The sequence below is a fragment of the Anolis sagrei genome, chromosome 1 (genome assembly GCF_037176765.1).
Source record: "Anolis sagrei isolate rAnoSag1 chromosome 1, rAnoSag1.mat, whole genome shotgun sequence".
NCBI classification, from domain to species: domain Eukaryota; kingdom Metazoa; phylum Chordata; class Lepidosauria; order Squamata; family Dactyloidae; genus Anolis; species Anolis sagrei.
The window spans coordinates 262,134,829-262,150,380 of record NC_090021.1 but is presented as its reverse complement, the minus strand read 5'-3'; the positions used below and the strand labels follow the sequence as shown (position 1 = coordinate 262,150,380).

Sequence of the window (15,552 nt, the reverse complement as noted above, 5' to 3'; positions counted from 1 at the left end):
CCTTTTTATCTTGGAACCTGATTTATTTATTCAGACCTATACTCTCATCATTTCAGAGATAAAAACCTGGGACAAATGCATTGGAGAGACAATTCCTAAATCAATGAGGTCACATAGCTAAAGACCTCTAGGCATTGGTGCTTGATAAAATATTGCAAGGATAAAATATTGCATAGGCTCCAACATTTTGATCTTTGAAAACTAGAACATTATTATTATTATTATTATTATTATTATTATTATTATTTTACTGACACAAAACCACAGTATATCACAGCAAATGAGATATATATGCTGGATTTCATATCACAAAATCACAAGTCAAATATTTATTTTATTTATTTATTTGCTGTATTTGTATACTACCTTTCTCAGCCTTTCGGTGACTCAAGGCAGTTTACAGGCAACAAGTAATATACATAATATCAAAATGCACATAAAAACATCAAATACAATATAAAACCACTACAGAAATAATGAGCAACAGGCAGGAGACAGGTGTCTCTTCCTCAGTCCCCTTTCTCCTCTTAGCTGGCTTGAGGGCGGGGAGGGGAAGCAGCAGGATTTCCTCCTTCTCCTCCTGAGGTGGCAGGAAGATGTAGTAAGCAACAGCCAGGAGACAGGTGTTTTTAAAGACTCTTCCTCAGTCCCCTTCCTCCCCTTAGCTGGCTTGGGAGGGGGAGAGTAGCAGCAGGATTTCCTCCTTCTCCTCCTGAGATGGCAGGCAGATGTACTTCCCAAGCATCTAGCACTGTGATGTATTTTCAATTGATGTGTTGTGTGCTGAGCCAATTAAGGTGGCCTTTTGCAGTTGACAGATTGTGATTTTGTCAATGTTTGTTTCAAAATGCTGGCTGAAATAATAATAATAATAATAATAATAATAATAATAATAACTTTTATTCAGCTTTTCTCCCATGAATGGGAATCAAAGTGGCAAACAAACAAAAAAGGACAACTACATAGTACAGAATGCCATCATCCCACCCACCCATAATGGCATGTATCATTTTCATTAAAATTCCTGCACCTCAGGCCACTGAAGTTTTCCTGACAAATTAAAATATTAAACATTAAATTAAACAACTCAGAGCTCCAAGGCTTTGGCCAAGCAACATCAGAGTGTGGTCAAGATGGCAACACTTTTCAATTAGGGAGAACATACAAGCCTAGAGAAGCTGCAACAATTTGATTTTGCTAAGTATACTGAAAAGGCAAGATTCTGCTACTTCCTCAGCTCTCTCCATTGCAAAATTGATTGAGTGCAAACTACTACTGCAATTTGAACTCAGTTTGAAATAACTGAAGGAGTGCAAGAAAAAGCAAGAAAGTGATGAGAAGAGAAAGAAGCTGGGGCATTTTAAAAACAGCTAAACATTGAAAGAACAACAGACCACTCCTTGCCAAACCAGTACAATTGGAGAGTATGGTACAAGATCATTGTTCTTGACAGAAGGTCAATATGATTATATGCAAAGCCCATTAAAATTGACTTAATTTTTGTATGAGGAGTATATAAATGTTTGTACTATGGTCAGTATAGAAATTAAGTTTTAAAAATAATTTAATAGGATGTATCAGAATTTTGTTGGCAAGATATGCGCTCTTGCTCATACCAAAAGATCCCAAGGGCAAAAAGGAAAAAAAGTGAAAGCAAAATAAAACTGCTATGATGTGGAAAATTCACTCAAGAATAACTGAGATTGTTTTTCAATATTGTTCCTTTATTCCAAAGCTTGAGAGGTAGTAGCTGATGATTTACCTTGTGTCACACATAAAATGTCCAAAGGCAAGGAACTAAATTTATAGCTTTAAGTTTTAACAGTGAAATAATTATTATCTATAGGGCTCTTTCCAGCATTCACCTGTGTTAAATAACCAAATACTGTCTGAGTCCTGGAATTATATCATCAACATCTGTTAGTACTCCGTATTTCACTGGTGGGGAGGATTTAATTTGAAACATTCAAGGTCAAACACCTACCACAATAAAGGTCAGTAGAGAAAAAATAGCTCCCTAATCTACAATAAGACTGGAAACACACACACATCTTTTTGTAGCATGGAGTGCTTATTTCCTAGAGACATAATACTATCCTCCTTGGATACAATGTGTGGGGGGGGGGGGGGGGTGTGGGGGGGGGGGGTTTCAGCATTTAGATAATGAGCTGTATTTCCTGATGCTTAAATGACAGCCTGAACTGTTAGGTTTCTAATTTAATGTAGAGGTAGGAAATTCTCTCGAGAAATGCTGCTAATCTTATTGAAAAGTGGTTTAACTACTCTTGAGATTCAGCAGATGTTTTGTGTCAGAAAGTGCATCTAATTATTTCATATTTTGCCTTTTTTTACCTCTCTGTTACTATGACAAATACTGTTAAAGAGAGCAGAATTGCAAAATAGTTACATTGTCTTACCTGTTTGGGGGCTGGAAATGTTCAGGACACCATGGGGATTCCAAAAGGGTCAGAAAGATCCCTGCAGAAAATTTGCTCTTTTGGTGTGTGCACCAAGAAATAGCTCGGTGTTCTTTTTTCCACTATTTCAGGTGATTGGCCAAGGTGTGCAGAAAGGTAGGTACTATCACTTGGCCAGGAGGCCAAGGACCACATGCAGCCCAAAGGCCATATATTGTACACCTTGGGGTTGGGTGGAAGGCATCGTAGATGTCTCTAAATATTCTCCAGTACATCCTTAGGATTAAAATATAGCGGCTTCAGGCAAACTAAAATATTTGCCTTTTCTTTGTAAGGAATGCTGTCCTTCTGGTGGAGATAACAAGAATCATACAAATCCCTGTTTCCTTTTTCAGGACACAGTGCTATCTCCACAATTGTTCTGTTTAATTAGCTACTTCTAGATTGCTCCAATCATTGTGGCTGTTTGAAAAATTGGTTACTCAAGTTTCCTTGAAGTCATAGGAACCTTGGGATTAAGGCCACATCTCCATATTGGATAATGAACAAGGCAAATATTATACCCATTTACTTGCTAAATCTAAATCACATTTCTACAATCAGTCCATTGTATATTCACTGTTGCAGATCTGGCTTTTTGTTTAGATTTATAAACTGCCTTCTCATTAGCTAACAATTTTTATTTTAAGTAAGCTGTAGCCGTAAACAGATTTGATTGACAAGATATTGTACGTTCATGCCATTAAATGGAACAAGAGGAATTTGCAGAATAATGTTGCAGTGTGGCTGATCAAGATGCCAATCACTCCATAGCATTTCTTTTCTGTTTCATCACCCCCAACTTCAACAGTCAGTCAGAATTCTATAGCAATTGCAAACCATGTCCTCACGGGACTGTTTTGTTTTCCCTAAAACTTTGTTTTACATATACTACACAAAATCACAGTCTTCCCCCACCCCTCCTGCAGAAACCCCTTCTTATGCATGCAATTTATTTGTTTGTTATTTAAATTGATTACTTACTTAAATATGTCTAACTAAGGTCCCATATAATCCAGATAAGAAAAACAGATAATCCACATTATCTGCTTTGAACTGGATTACACTGCTATACAGTATAATCGGTTCAAAACAGATTATCTGGATTTTATATGGCAGTGTAGAAGAGGCCCAATTCCCCTCCCAGCCAACCTTAAGAGCCACGGCCACATTGGACAAAGGAGCCCTGTTCAGTTTCTCATCAGGACACAAGTAGAAGGGTAGTTCCACTCATATTCCACCAGTGAGCAAGAACTTACAAGGACTTTTAATAACTAGACATTTTGCTGCCTGAGGTGATGGACAAAATAGCACCTATTCTCATTCCACTGTACCCTGCCTGTACTCTTTCCTGGATCTTTCTGACTTCTTTGCTGACAATGGGACTGCATCTTCCACAACACTTGGGTTCCATTCCAGGAAAAAGGTGTAATAATAATAATAATAATAATAATAATAATAATAATAATAATAATAAAATAAATGGATACCTAAGAGCAGCAGGGCAGGTATCAAGACAGGCTATCTGGCACAAATGGTTCTGTTGTGTAACAAAGGCAGATAACAGGAGACACATACGGTAGAGGCAGAAAACTACAGCTCTTCCATCTAAAATTTTCTACCTTAAGCATTTGTTTAACTGCCTATAACAATAGTACAATTTGAGTTGTTGTAGGGCTTTTTTTGGGGTTATATGGCCATGTTCTAGAGGCATTCTCTCCTGATGTTTCGCCTGCATCTATGACAATCATCCTCAGAGGTTCCTCTGAGGATGCTTGCCATAGATGCAGGCAAAACGTCAGGAGAGAATGCCTCTAGAACATGGCCATATAGCCCGAAAAAACCTACAACAACCCAGTGATTCTGGCCATGAATGCCTTCGACAATACAATAGTACAATTTGATGGCTGCAATGGCACAACTGATTGTGGGGGCAATCTCAACTGATGTATCACAGGTGAATGAATTCTGCATCATACATATTTTCTTTCATTTGTATGAGATAGCTTTCAGTGGTGAAGGGACACTGCTCATGGAACATTGTTATTATGTTCATGAAATGGAGAGGGCATATAATTCAGAATATATCCTTGTTCCATATTATTTCCCTGGGTGGGCCCTGTGTCCAGACACTATCTAGACTCAAACTTGTTTAGCTTCAGTAAGCTTCTCCTTCAGTCTATTTTTGGTTATTTTGATATATTTTCCTTTAGCCTTTTAAAAATGTTTCATTGTAAAATGCAAAACACAGCAGATTTTAAGATCCTCTTAGAGCTTGACAGTAACAAGTTATAAACAACTAGTTGTTTGTTTTTGATTAATTTTATCTAACTAATTATACAAAGATATAATTAAGAAATTTGCTGGAAAAGATCTCTCATAAAATCAGTATCTATGATTCTCCCAGATGAAAGGAAAATTAGTAGAACTGAAGAGAGAATTAGCTGGAAAGAATTAGTAAATACTCTTTGATCCTACTATAGAACTCTTCAAGTCACTTATGAAAAATGTGTGAAATTAATTTAATTCACTCACATTTCATCAGGTTACTTTGAATTATTGGAAGTCAGGTGAGAACATGAAGGCTTTTTGCTTGAAGGCTTCAGAAAGCCACAAACTGCAATGTTATTCCTGGAATTAAGCAGGCTGACAGCACAATAATGCCTTTCTTGTGAGAGGAATGTGTGTGAAAAAATCGATTGAATTATAAAGTGCTATTGTAGAGATAATTCAAGAGTATTTGTTAGGAATTGAACCTTTAAGCATGTGATGCTGTAAATCATTAAAGGAATCATATCTAGGAATCACATTTTTATAAACTATTCAATACCAAATAATTGTTCAAGAATAAAAGAGAAAGAGGTAAAATCAGAGTTGGTAGAGACCTCCAGGAACATCCAGTTCAATCCCCTGCCATGCAGGAACACACAATCAGAATGCTTCTGACAAGTGGCCATCCAGCGACTGTTTAAAAACTTTTGGAGAAGATCCCACCACACTTTGAGGCAGCATATTCCACTGTTGAACAGCTCTTAACATCAGGAAGTTCTTCCTAATATTTAGGTGGAATTTATTTTCCTGAAGTTTGGATCCATTAGAGCAGGGGTCGGGAACCTTTTTGACTCAGAGAGCCATGAAAGCAAAATATTTGGAAATTTATTTCAGTGAGAGCCATATAATATATTTTAAGACTGAATTCAACTAAATGTGAGTATAATAAGCCTCTGAATTTATTCTTTTAAATAATGTTGTTATAATACTCACCATTAATGCGACTTCTGGTGCTGCATGGATTTGCTGATGGCTTTGTAGTCTGGTTGGTACTTGGTGAGGTTAAGCTTCATGCAGGCGTTGAGGCTTTCATCCGTTAAACGTGATCATAGGTTGGACTTGATGTTTTTAAGATGTGAAAATGACTGCTCACATGAATACGTAGATCCAAACATGGTCAATACAGCAATACTCACACGCTTCAGTGTGTCGTATGTGACAGGAAGCGCGTTCCAAGTTTTGATAATCAGCTGGTCTTCAGGTTGAAGTTTTTTCATTTCTGTCCACATGTGCTTGCTCGCCAACTCCGCTTTCTGTCGTGCGATTCTTTCCAAAACTTCATTCAGTGACTTGAACTTATTCACCCACATGTCTGAGGCCTTCAGGTCAGCCACTTCTGCTTCAAAATCTCTGAGGGAGACATCAGGAATGTAACTCAGGTCGGCTGTGTTCAGTGAACACTCGTTTGGATGGGTGATGAACTTAAAGAGATGAGTGTGCTCACGAAATTCTCCGAAGCGTGCTTTGAACGACTGTAGGAGACTGGATGTGAAGCCAGCTAGCTGGTGGAGATCAAAGTTTTGAGTGGGCTCACTTGCTGTGCATGCATCTTTAAATTGTCTCAGTTTTTCAAAATGTAGTAAACGACCCGTTTCAAGATCCATGATAAAGAGCTCCAGCTTGTTTTCAAAAGCAAACACGGCGTATTGAAGGGATAACACTGTATTTCCAATGCCTTGCATTTTCACATTGAGCTGGTTCAGATGTTCAGTCATATCCACGAGATAGTAAAACTTGAGGAGCCACTCAGTTTCAGCTAGCTCAGGATGCTCGATGCCTTTCATTTCAAGGAAATTCCGGATTTCGTTCAGGCAAGCCGCAAAACGGCTGAGCACCTTCCCTCGTGACAACCAACGCACATTGCTGTGCAAAAGCAGACCGTGGTAGTTATTTCCAACTTCATCCAGCAGTGTTTTAAACTGGCGATCATTTAAGGCTCGGGCAACAATAAAGTTGATCACACGAATGACCAGCGACATCACTTCGCCAAGCTGACCGTCACACATCTGAGCACAAAGTGCCTCCTGGTGTAGAATGCAATGGAAACTTAGGATGGGTCTATTTTCATGTTCACGGAGAAGCGCCACAAATCCTTTGTTTTTCCCCACCATACACGGAGCACCATCAGTACACACTGAGAGAAGTTTATCCATAGGTAGATTTTTTTCACGAGCGAACTCCATGAAAGACTTGAATAAATCCTCACCTCTTGTGGACCCTTTTATTGGCAGAACAGCAAGACTTTCTTCGCGCAGTGTGTCACCAGCAGCATATCTTGCAATCACACTGAACTGCGCCAAATGACTTACGTCTGTTGACTCATCCAAAGCCAGGGAAAAGAACGGCGCTGCATTTATGTCCTTCACTTGCGTTTCCTCCACTTGGTTTGCCATCATGATGGTACGATCATGAACAGTTCTTGCCGACAGAGGCATGTCTTGTATCCGTTTGATTATCTTATCTTTGTTCGGAAGATCATCAAAAAGTTCATTGGCTACATCCAGCATCAACGTTTTAGCATACTCGCCATCTGTGAATGGTTTTCCGTTCCTTACTATTGCTAAAGATCCAGCAAAACTAGCGGAATTATAGTCGCCTTGCCGGGTCCATAAGCGGAGTTGCTGCTGGCTAGCTTGCACCCTGCTCAGCAGCTCTTGGCACGCTTTCTTCCTGCTGTCTCCCGCAGGGTATTTTGATGCAAAGGTAGCATGGCGTGTGTCGAAGTGCCGCTTTACATTCCACTGTTTCATCGATGCAATTTTGTCATTGCAGATTAGGCACACCGCAGAACCTGCTCTCTCTACAAAGGCGAATTCTTCAGTCCATTCATCCTGAAATGTACGATACTCATCATCTTTTTTTCTTTTCGCTATCTTCTTCATTGAAGGGTTAGCTTTGAGCTAATGACCGAGCAGACTGATTCAAAAGGGGGCGTTTACCTGTTTACCCAGAGAAACATGGGAATTGTAGTTTTGCAAGGCCTCAGGAAACTCAATGCTATGGAATAATGGAAGTCCTAGTTTTGCAAGGCCACTCCAAACTCATGGCTATAGAAACATGGGAGGTGTAGTTTTGCAAGGCCTCAGGAAACTCAATGCTATAAAATATGGGTATTATAGTTTTGCAAGGCCTCAGGAAACTCAATGCTATGAAACATGGGAGTTATAGTTTTGCAAGGCCTCAGGAAACACAATACAACAAAGATGGGAACTGTAGTTTTGCAAGGCCTCAGGAAATTCAATCCTATAAACATGGGAATGGTGTCTAATTCCCTTTTTTCCCTTTCAGACTACATTTCCCGGCATCCCTTAGCCTGGAGGGCTATCGCGGGGCATGCCGGGAGCTGTAGTCAGGGCGAGAAGGGAGGCGGAAACGGCCTCGGTGCGGTGCAGTTCCCTGGCGGCCCGAGAGGGGGCGTGGCGCGCTCCGCCCCTTTCCCTCCCTCGGCCAGAGCTTCGCTTCTCGGGCGCCGTAGCTGAAGAAAGGCCCCTCTCTCTCTCCCCTCTTCCCCGCTTTCCCTGCTCTGGCGAGGCCGCTACGCGAGGCCGGGGATCGGCGGAGGCGACTAGGCCGCAACGGGTCAAGGTGGGCTTTTGGTGGGGAAAAGATTCCCCGTTGCTTCCCTTCTCCCTTCCTTCCCTCCTCCCTTCCTTCGGGGCCTAATCAGCCAAAGGCGGGCTCAGTTCCTTTCCAAGGGAATACACGGGCGAGCCAGATGCACTCATCAAAAGAGCCACACCTGGCTCGCGAGCCATAGGTTCCCGACCCCTGCATTAGAGCAACAGAAAAGTACAGATATCTTGGTCACACTTTACAGAGGAATGTGGTGTAGAAGGTGACTGCTACATTCCTTCTTTTTACTCTCCCTTTCCCTTGGTTACTTTGAACTGCCAGAGTCTTAACACATTCACTTCTTTGAAAATTACTTTGCCTTCTTTTTCTTCGGTGTATTGTAAGAAAAAGACAGAAACTTGTTTCATCAGTGAGACATTGTTTATGCCTTCTTCAGAACTGATGAACCTTTTCATCCATGTTGAGGCTGTGATTTTTAATCTCTTCCAGTGTTGGTAATAAAGTTGAAATGTTCTGTGGGGTTTTGTATATAGTCTTAAAGATTATACTTAAATAACAAAGTATATAAATATATATATGCTTGGAGTGGAAACTGAAATATATTCACTATGCCTTTGAGATACCGTCTCAAAGCTGAAATGATTTTAACCATTTTTCTCAGATTTACCAACAATAGATGTGCCAAAAACATCAATTTTCATGGTTAGTTATTTACATAGGTGTGAAGTAAATGAAGAGGCAATGTTTTTGCTAAAGGCTAAAAGAGACAAGAAAGCAGGAAGTGTGAAAGTATATGATGTCTACTATGAAGGACCTGAAAATGCTTTGCAGTAGTGTTGATACTATAATCTATCTATCTATCTATCTATCTATCTATCTATCTATCTATCTGTACCTGACACATGCATTTTATCTATTGATGGATTTTGGAGATTTCTTAAGTTGTTACTTAATGTTTTCAGATTAACTTTTTGAAGACAGAAATGGAGAGAAAAAGCAAAATGATCAGGGATCTTCAAAATGAGGTAAGATGTTAATCAATTGTCAACATTTTGTGAAGTATCTCTCATATTGGTATGTTGTTGTTATTTACTGTCAAATTAACTTTGACTTGTGTTGGCCCTATGAATGAAAGACTTCCTGGTCATTCATCCACAGCTCTGCTTATGCCTTGCAAACTCAGGAACATGGCTTCTTTGAATGAATCAATCTATCTATAATGTGGTCTTTTTCTTCTGCCTTCCAGTTTACCAAATTTTGTTTTGTTACGCATGTCATCACATAATGTGTCCAAAATAGAATAGCCTCACCATACTTAATATGTGATCTGTCCCAAAAACCAATGAGAATGATTTTTTTCTATTGAACATACATGCAATTATAGTTTATTCCCTTCAAAATAGGCTCCCTGTGAGCAAATACAGCAGTATCAGCATTACTGCCACTCTTCATAACAGTGTAGGAAGTCTTCACTTTAAATGTTGTTCAAAGCCCTCGTTATAGCTGCCTGAATGTTTTCAACTGCCCCAAAGTGCTGCCCTTTTAGTTGGGTTTTGAGCTTGGGAAAGAAATCACAAGAAGCCAAGTCAGGGCTGTACAGTGGGTAAGGAAGGATTCAGAACAGTCTTCACATGAGCCGCATTGTTCTCAGTTTTTGAAGTTAAAGGACGCTGCTCCAGTTCCTTGCATTTTCTTCCATTACAAAAACTACTACACAAATCTACTACACATTTTGCCAATGTACCAACTACTACAAAAGTGTGAACTCAACTGAACAAGGTCAAACCATATGCCTGGATTCCCCCTCCTCTTGGCTCAACTCTCACTTTTCTTTTCTGGTCCTTCTGCACTGCACAAAAATGATTCTCGTTAATTTTGGGACAGACTCTGTATATGCTTGTATTTGCTTTTTGTGAAATTTCAGAAAGTAAAATAACCTAAATACCCAGAGCAACTACTAAGTTAGTTGCCTATGAAATTAAAAGTGAAATCAAGTTTAATTTAAAATGCTAATAATTGAGTCGCTGGAATACATTTAATACACATATTCATGTATGTTTTGATTGTTGTATTGAATGAATCTGGTGTCTTATAGAAATCAGGATTCAGTATAATATTGCTCTATAGATCACGTCTCAAATTTTGTTGTGTGCCTACATGTTAGTTTTTACTTAGAACAAAGCAAACACAGCACAGGGAATTCTTGGTACATTTGTTAAGAGTGAGTTTGCCTTTGCCTTCCTCTGAGCTAAGGTTACCCTGTTTGGTGGTTACTGTAAACCCATATCTATGGACCTCATCCAATGGTGTTGGAGAAAGGATGGGGGATCATCTTCATACTATAGCATAGTGTCACATTGCGTATAAAAGGACATAATTTTGTTTTACAAATCCCATCAGATGCTTTATGTTTTCAATTCTTTTTAAAGTTCTTTTCTGCATTCTGAACCAGAACATGAGTGAGTAGTACAGTCCCCACCCAAAACATTGTGGAAGAAAATACAATGATAGCAAAGTGGTGATACCTTACAATCGTGCAATTTCTTTGTATAATTGAAATTTAAAAACACAGTTCCAGGCTCATGCAGAAGGAATTTGGAAAAGAAGTGGAGCATCAATGCTGAGTAGGAGACTGCCCATAGGAACGTCCACTCCTCGATGTTACTTAAACGAATTAACATAGGCAAATCTGACAAATCCCATCCAACGTATAAGGAAGTGCTGCCTCCTGGTTCCAAGTGCATCAAGAGCTCAGAAGATGATTTCTCCCCAACTCCTGCACTCCTCCCCCATTTCTCCACATTTCTAGTACAGTTCATTGACACAATACCACATATGATAGCTAGAGGTCATTTTGTGCTGTGTGAAGGGCTCCATGGAACTTTGTCTATGAAATGTTTTAGAAGAATGTAGATATGGCAGGGGGGTGGGATGGGGCGTGCATGGGATGAAGTCCCAGGACACATGTCTCATGAGGAAAGAATGGGAATAGGCATAATTACCCAAGGTACTATAAACCACATTCAGTCTTCTCTTGCACTTTAAAATACAGCATTTGACAGCCAGTATATAGTTTATCCATAACATTAACTATTGTTTTCAGAGCCAATTTCAGGTGTTAGGTTAATTTGCCTAGTGACTTACCTCATGCAGGCCCATTATAAGCAGGTGGACCATAGGGTGGAATAGGGGTCACCATGTGGCCAGGCCTGGGCCTTTCTTTCCCAGCAGGCACTAGTTGGTTGCTGGCTGGAAAGCAAGAAAGCAGCAGTCAAGCAGTTCAAAGTGCAGGGGCAGGCTAAGTGAAGAAGGTGGTGGTGGTGGTGGTGGTGGTGGGGGTTAATTCAAGTGGTGCTCTTGTCTGTTCAAGATAGTTGCCTTTCAAGTGCCATAGCTATGTTTACTTCCTGCTATGCTTGTGCTCATTGTGGGACTTCATTATTCCTCTGTTTTACTGACTGTTCAATGGGATTTTTAAATTTGTCAGAATTTTGAGCTTTGGTTGTTGGCATGAATCTTGAATCTAGAAATTCAAGTCCCTGTGCCACTGGGCAAGAGGAATCAAGGGTCCCTTTGGGAACTAAGAAGGTGCATAGTGGTTGTGGCCTTGGAATTGTAATTTTTATGGTATTTATGCTGTTAGCATCCTCTGATGCTCATGTGAGGCTGCGCGGAGTCCCCCTTGTGGGGAGAAGGGCAGGATATAAATATTTAAAATAAATACAAAATAAATAAATTGGAGTGGTTGTAAGGATGTTCCCTTCATTGCACCTCCATACAGTTAAAAGCCACATGGAATCACTTTCCTGTCATCCCATAGAACCTGGCAGCAGGCCAGGGTAAAAATCTTATTGATCAACAGACAGGTATATTGTTCTGCCCAAACTCTATATGATACAAGAGACAGTGATCCAGGTTAAGACTATTGCCTTCTATGGGATAATATTGCTCTGTATCAAACCCCATATGATACAAGAGACTGCTGACAGTTGGGCAAGGAAACAGGACAGGAAACATTGAAGGTACCCATCCCACCTGTTTTTTAGTTGGAACCATGGGAGTAAAGCACAATAAGAGGCAGGAGCTCTGAACACAATTGCTGGCCCATGTTTAGAATTCCTTCCTTTCAGAACATTTCTGCCTTTTTTAAACCCCGGAACATGCATGCCTCTCCATGCTTGAAAAGAGGCTGAAGTGTCCTAAGAAGGGGAAATTTCTCAAAGTGATGCCAGAGTTCTCTCCTTTCAGGATACTTCTGCCTCTTTTCAATCAAGGAGGACTATGTATGACAGCTGGAAGCAGTTTAACTCATGTGATGAGCTCAGTGCCTCTGCCTGCTTGAAAAGAGACCGAAGTGTCCTACGATGGGGAAATTTCTCAATGTGATAAGGTGGTTAGTGGACAAGTTGAACATGAGCCAACAATGTGAAACAGCAGTTTTAACAGCCTTGTTTTTTGGGTTGTTGTAGGTTTTTTGGGCTATATGGCCATGGTCTAGAGGCATTATTTTTTGCTGCCTTTGAGACTTGTTTTTTGCTGCCTTGGAGACTAGGATGTGGAACAATGGCTTCAAATTACAGGAAAGGAATATTAGGAAGAACTTCCTGGCTGTGAGGGCTGTTCAGCAATCAAACTCTCTGCTTCAGAGTGTGGTGGAAGCTTATTCCTTGGAGACTTTTCAACAGAAGCTAGATGGCCATATCTAAGGTGTGTTTTGGTTGAGCTTTTCCTGCAAGGCAAGGAGTTGGACTAGATGGCCCATGTGGTCTTCCAACACTATGATTCTATGAATGACAGTTCAGTGCTTACAGTCAATGGGGGGCCATTGCTCAATGATGAAGCAAATGCCATCCATGAAGAAATATCAAAGCCAAGCTTCTTTACTACCCAGTTAAATAGTTCTTGCAGAACAAAGCAGAACACTCTTCAGTGCACTGAATGTCTCTCAAATCTATGACCTAACATTGTACCTTTCATTTGTTAATTATATTTTTATACAGCTTTCTCTTTGCAGAGTGCATGGCTCTCCTTTAGCTGTATAACAAACCTGTGACGTAGGTCAGTCTGTGAGAAAGTAACAGGCCCAAGGTCATGCAGTGAGTTTCATGGCTCAGTGGGAGTTCACAAAAAGATTACAATAAAGCTCATAGAACAGAATTTATAACCTGAACAGCAGGGAAGCAAAAATCCAGAAATCACAATTGTACACACCTTTACATTATATTTTGTTATCTTGAATTGTTGTGTAAAGGCAACAAGAAGAAATAAAGCCAATTTAGGTTCCCTTGAAATACTATTCACATAATTCTAGGACATTTTGGGGTCTGTAACTCCAACTGTTGGAAAGCATTTGATCCTAGGCAGCTTAAAGAGCTTTGATCTTTTGTGGCATGGTACATTATATAGCAGCTTGGCTGAACCATTTGTTATCTACCAGCTCCTATGAGACAATTACATTTTCCACCTGCACTCTTACCAGCCTCTTTGGGATGGGAATGGTTTTTAAATGCCTCTTGAGGAGTCATACAAAATCTTTGCACTCTTTTCCCTCACACACAAAAATTTAAAAGACACATAAAAAGAAAAAAAATGAAATGGGAGCTTATGGCTGTTTTGGGACTGGCCGCATCAGTTCAATTGAATACTCAGTGCTGCCTAATGAATTTTGATTAATTTTATTCTTTAAATGAGATTAAAGCTTAGCAGTATTTTCATCAGTGTGTCTCACTGAACAAAAATGCAAAACACACTACTTTATTGTTAACATTCCTGTTGCTTCAGTGCATAGTTTGATCAGGGCTCTCTGTAAACTGTATCTTTTCCTAGACACAATGAGGCATAAAAAGATCAGGTGTGACTGTTCACAAGGGATCAAAATTTTACTTTCTCTTTTTACTTAGCTATTGAATGGGATAATGATATGGTTACCAAACAGTATCCTTGAAACTTTGGTAATTCAGTTTCAGAGTCCATTAAGGCAAGCTCCTGAGCCTCATTGGCTGGTAGGCAATGGCTACATTAGGACAATTACAGGATTTCTTAATAATGAATGAGGTTTTATTTTCAGTTCTTTGAACAAGGCACAAAGCAAACCAGAAGTGTTCTGAATCAGGTTAACAACTTTTGAACAACTCAGGATATTGAATGTTATGGTGTGATTTATTATTTCAGTCAAAAGAAGATCCATCTTATAGCTCCTAACTGAAGAAGCTACCTGAAAGAGCCAAACATTTTAGAACAAAGTAGTGGTATAGTTGCTACAAAATACTGGCTGGAAATTCATCCTGACTAAAAATTAAATATCCCTAGTATTTGTGTTTCAGTAGCAGTAGACAGGTCTGGGAGTAGAAAAGGGATCGCCTGCTTAGAGAGGATTAAATGCCTGAGTAAGTAGCAAGGTGGCCAGGATAGGAATTAAAAGCAGGCAACTATGGGGGAACATGAAGCATAACTATGGGGGAAATCCATGCCAGTTTTCTACCCAAAATGTCCATTATGGGATAGATAGGCTGACAAAAATGGCCAAAAAGGAAGAGAAACAAAAATAGAGGTGCAACAACCATCATTCATGTAGAATGATATAACTATATAAGAATATCAAAGGAGAGTCAACATGATAGAATACTTGTGCTGTCGCGCCTGGGGGCTATAACTCTTAATGAGAGAGGCATGGATGTGGCATCTTTCCCCAGGGGATTGCTTATTGCCCTCCTATAGGAAACTGGAACTCCCAAAGACCAAAACACAACAGATAACTCGAAATGGTAAAGTATATTTCTTTTATCCCTGTTGAAACATCAAGCTTATGCCTGAGAAAGATAACTCATTCTGAACAATAAATACTATTTATTGTTCAGAATGAGTTATCTTTCTCAGGCATAAGCTTGATGTTTCAACAGGGATAAAAGAAATATACTTTACAATCTCTGAAGTCCTAGGAGTTTGTAGCTGAGAAGCTTTTCCTGTTTCCTCTTTCCTCAATGGCTGCAAATGCCGGAGCAAACCACAACCCCAGTTCAAATGGCCTATGTCTGAAGACTCAGGATCTTCCTCTGGTGCCAAAAGAACCGGTTTGAAGGTGCTTGAGACTTCCAGCGTCGTTCAGGTTGGTCTGAACATGAAGCATAAGTCTCAAGGGTAAAAAACCTCAGAATTGGTCTGAGAGGTAACTTTAAGCAGGGGCTTTTAGAGC

The 15,552-nt window shown here is 39.9% G+C and overlaps 1 protein-coding gene across 2 annotated transcripts in view; it reads left to right on the top strand.

Annotated features, from left to right (window-relative positions):
* LUZP2 (leucine zipper protein 2) overlaps positions 1-15,552 on the top strand; it is a 462,834-nt gene that overhangs the window by 228,951 nt on the left and 218,331 nt on the right. For both annotated transcript variants that reach the window (XM_060765877.2, XM_060765867.2), the window contains exon 5: positions 9,323-9,385. In XM_060765877.2, the coding sequence (XP_060621860.2) occupies positions 9,323-9,385 (63 nt within the window). The remainder of the gene's footprint in view (positions 1-9,322; positions 9,386-15,552) is intronic.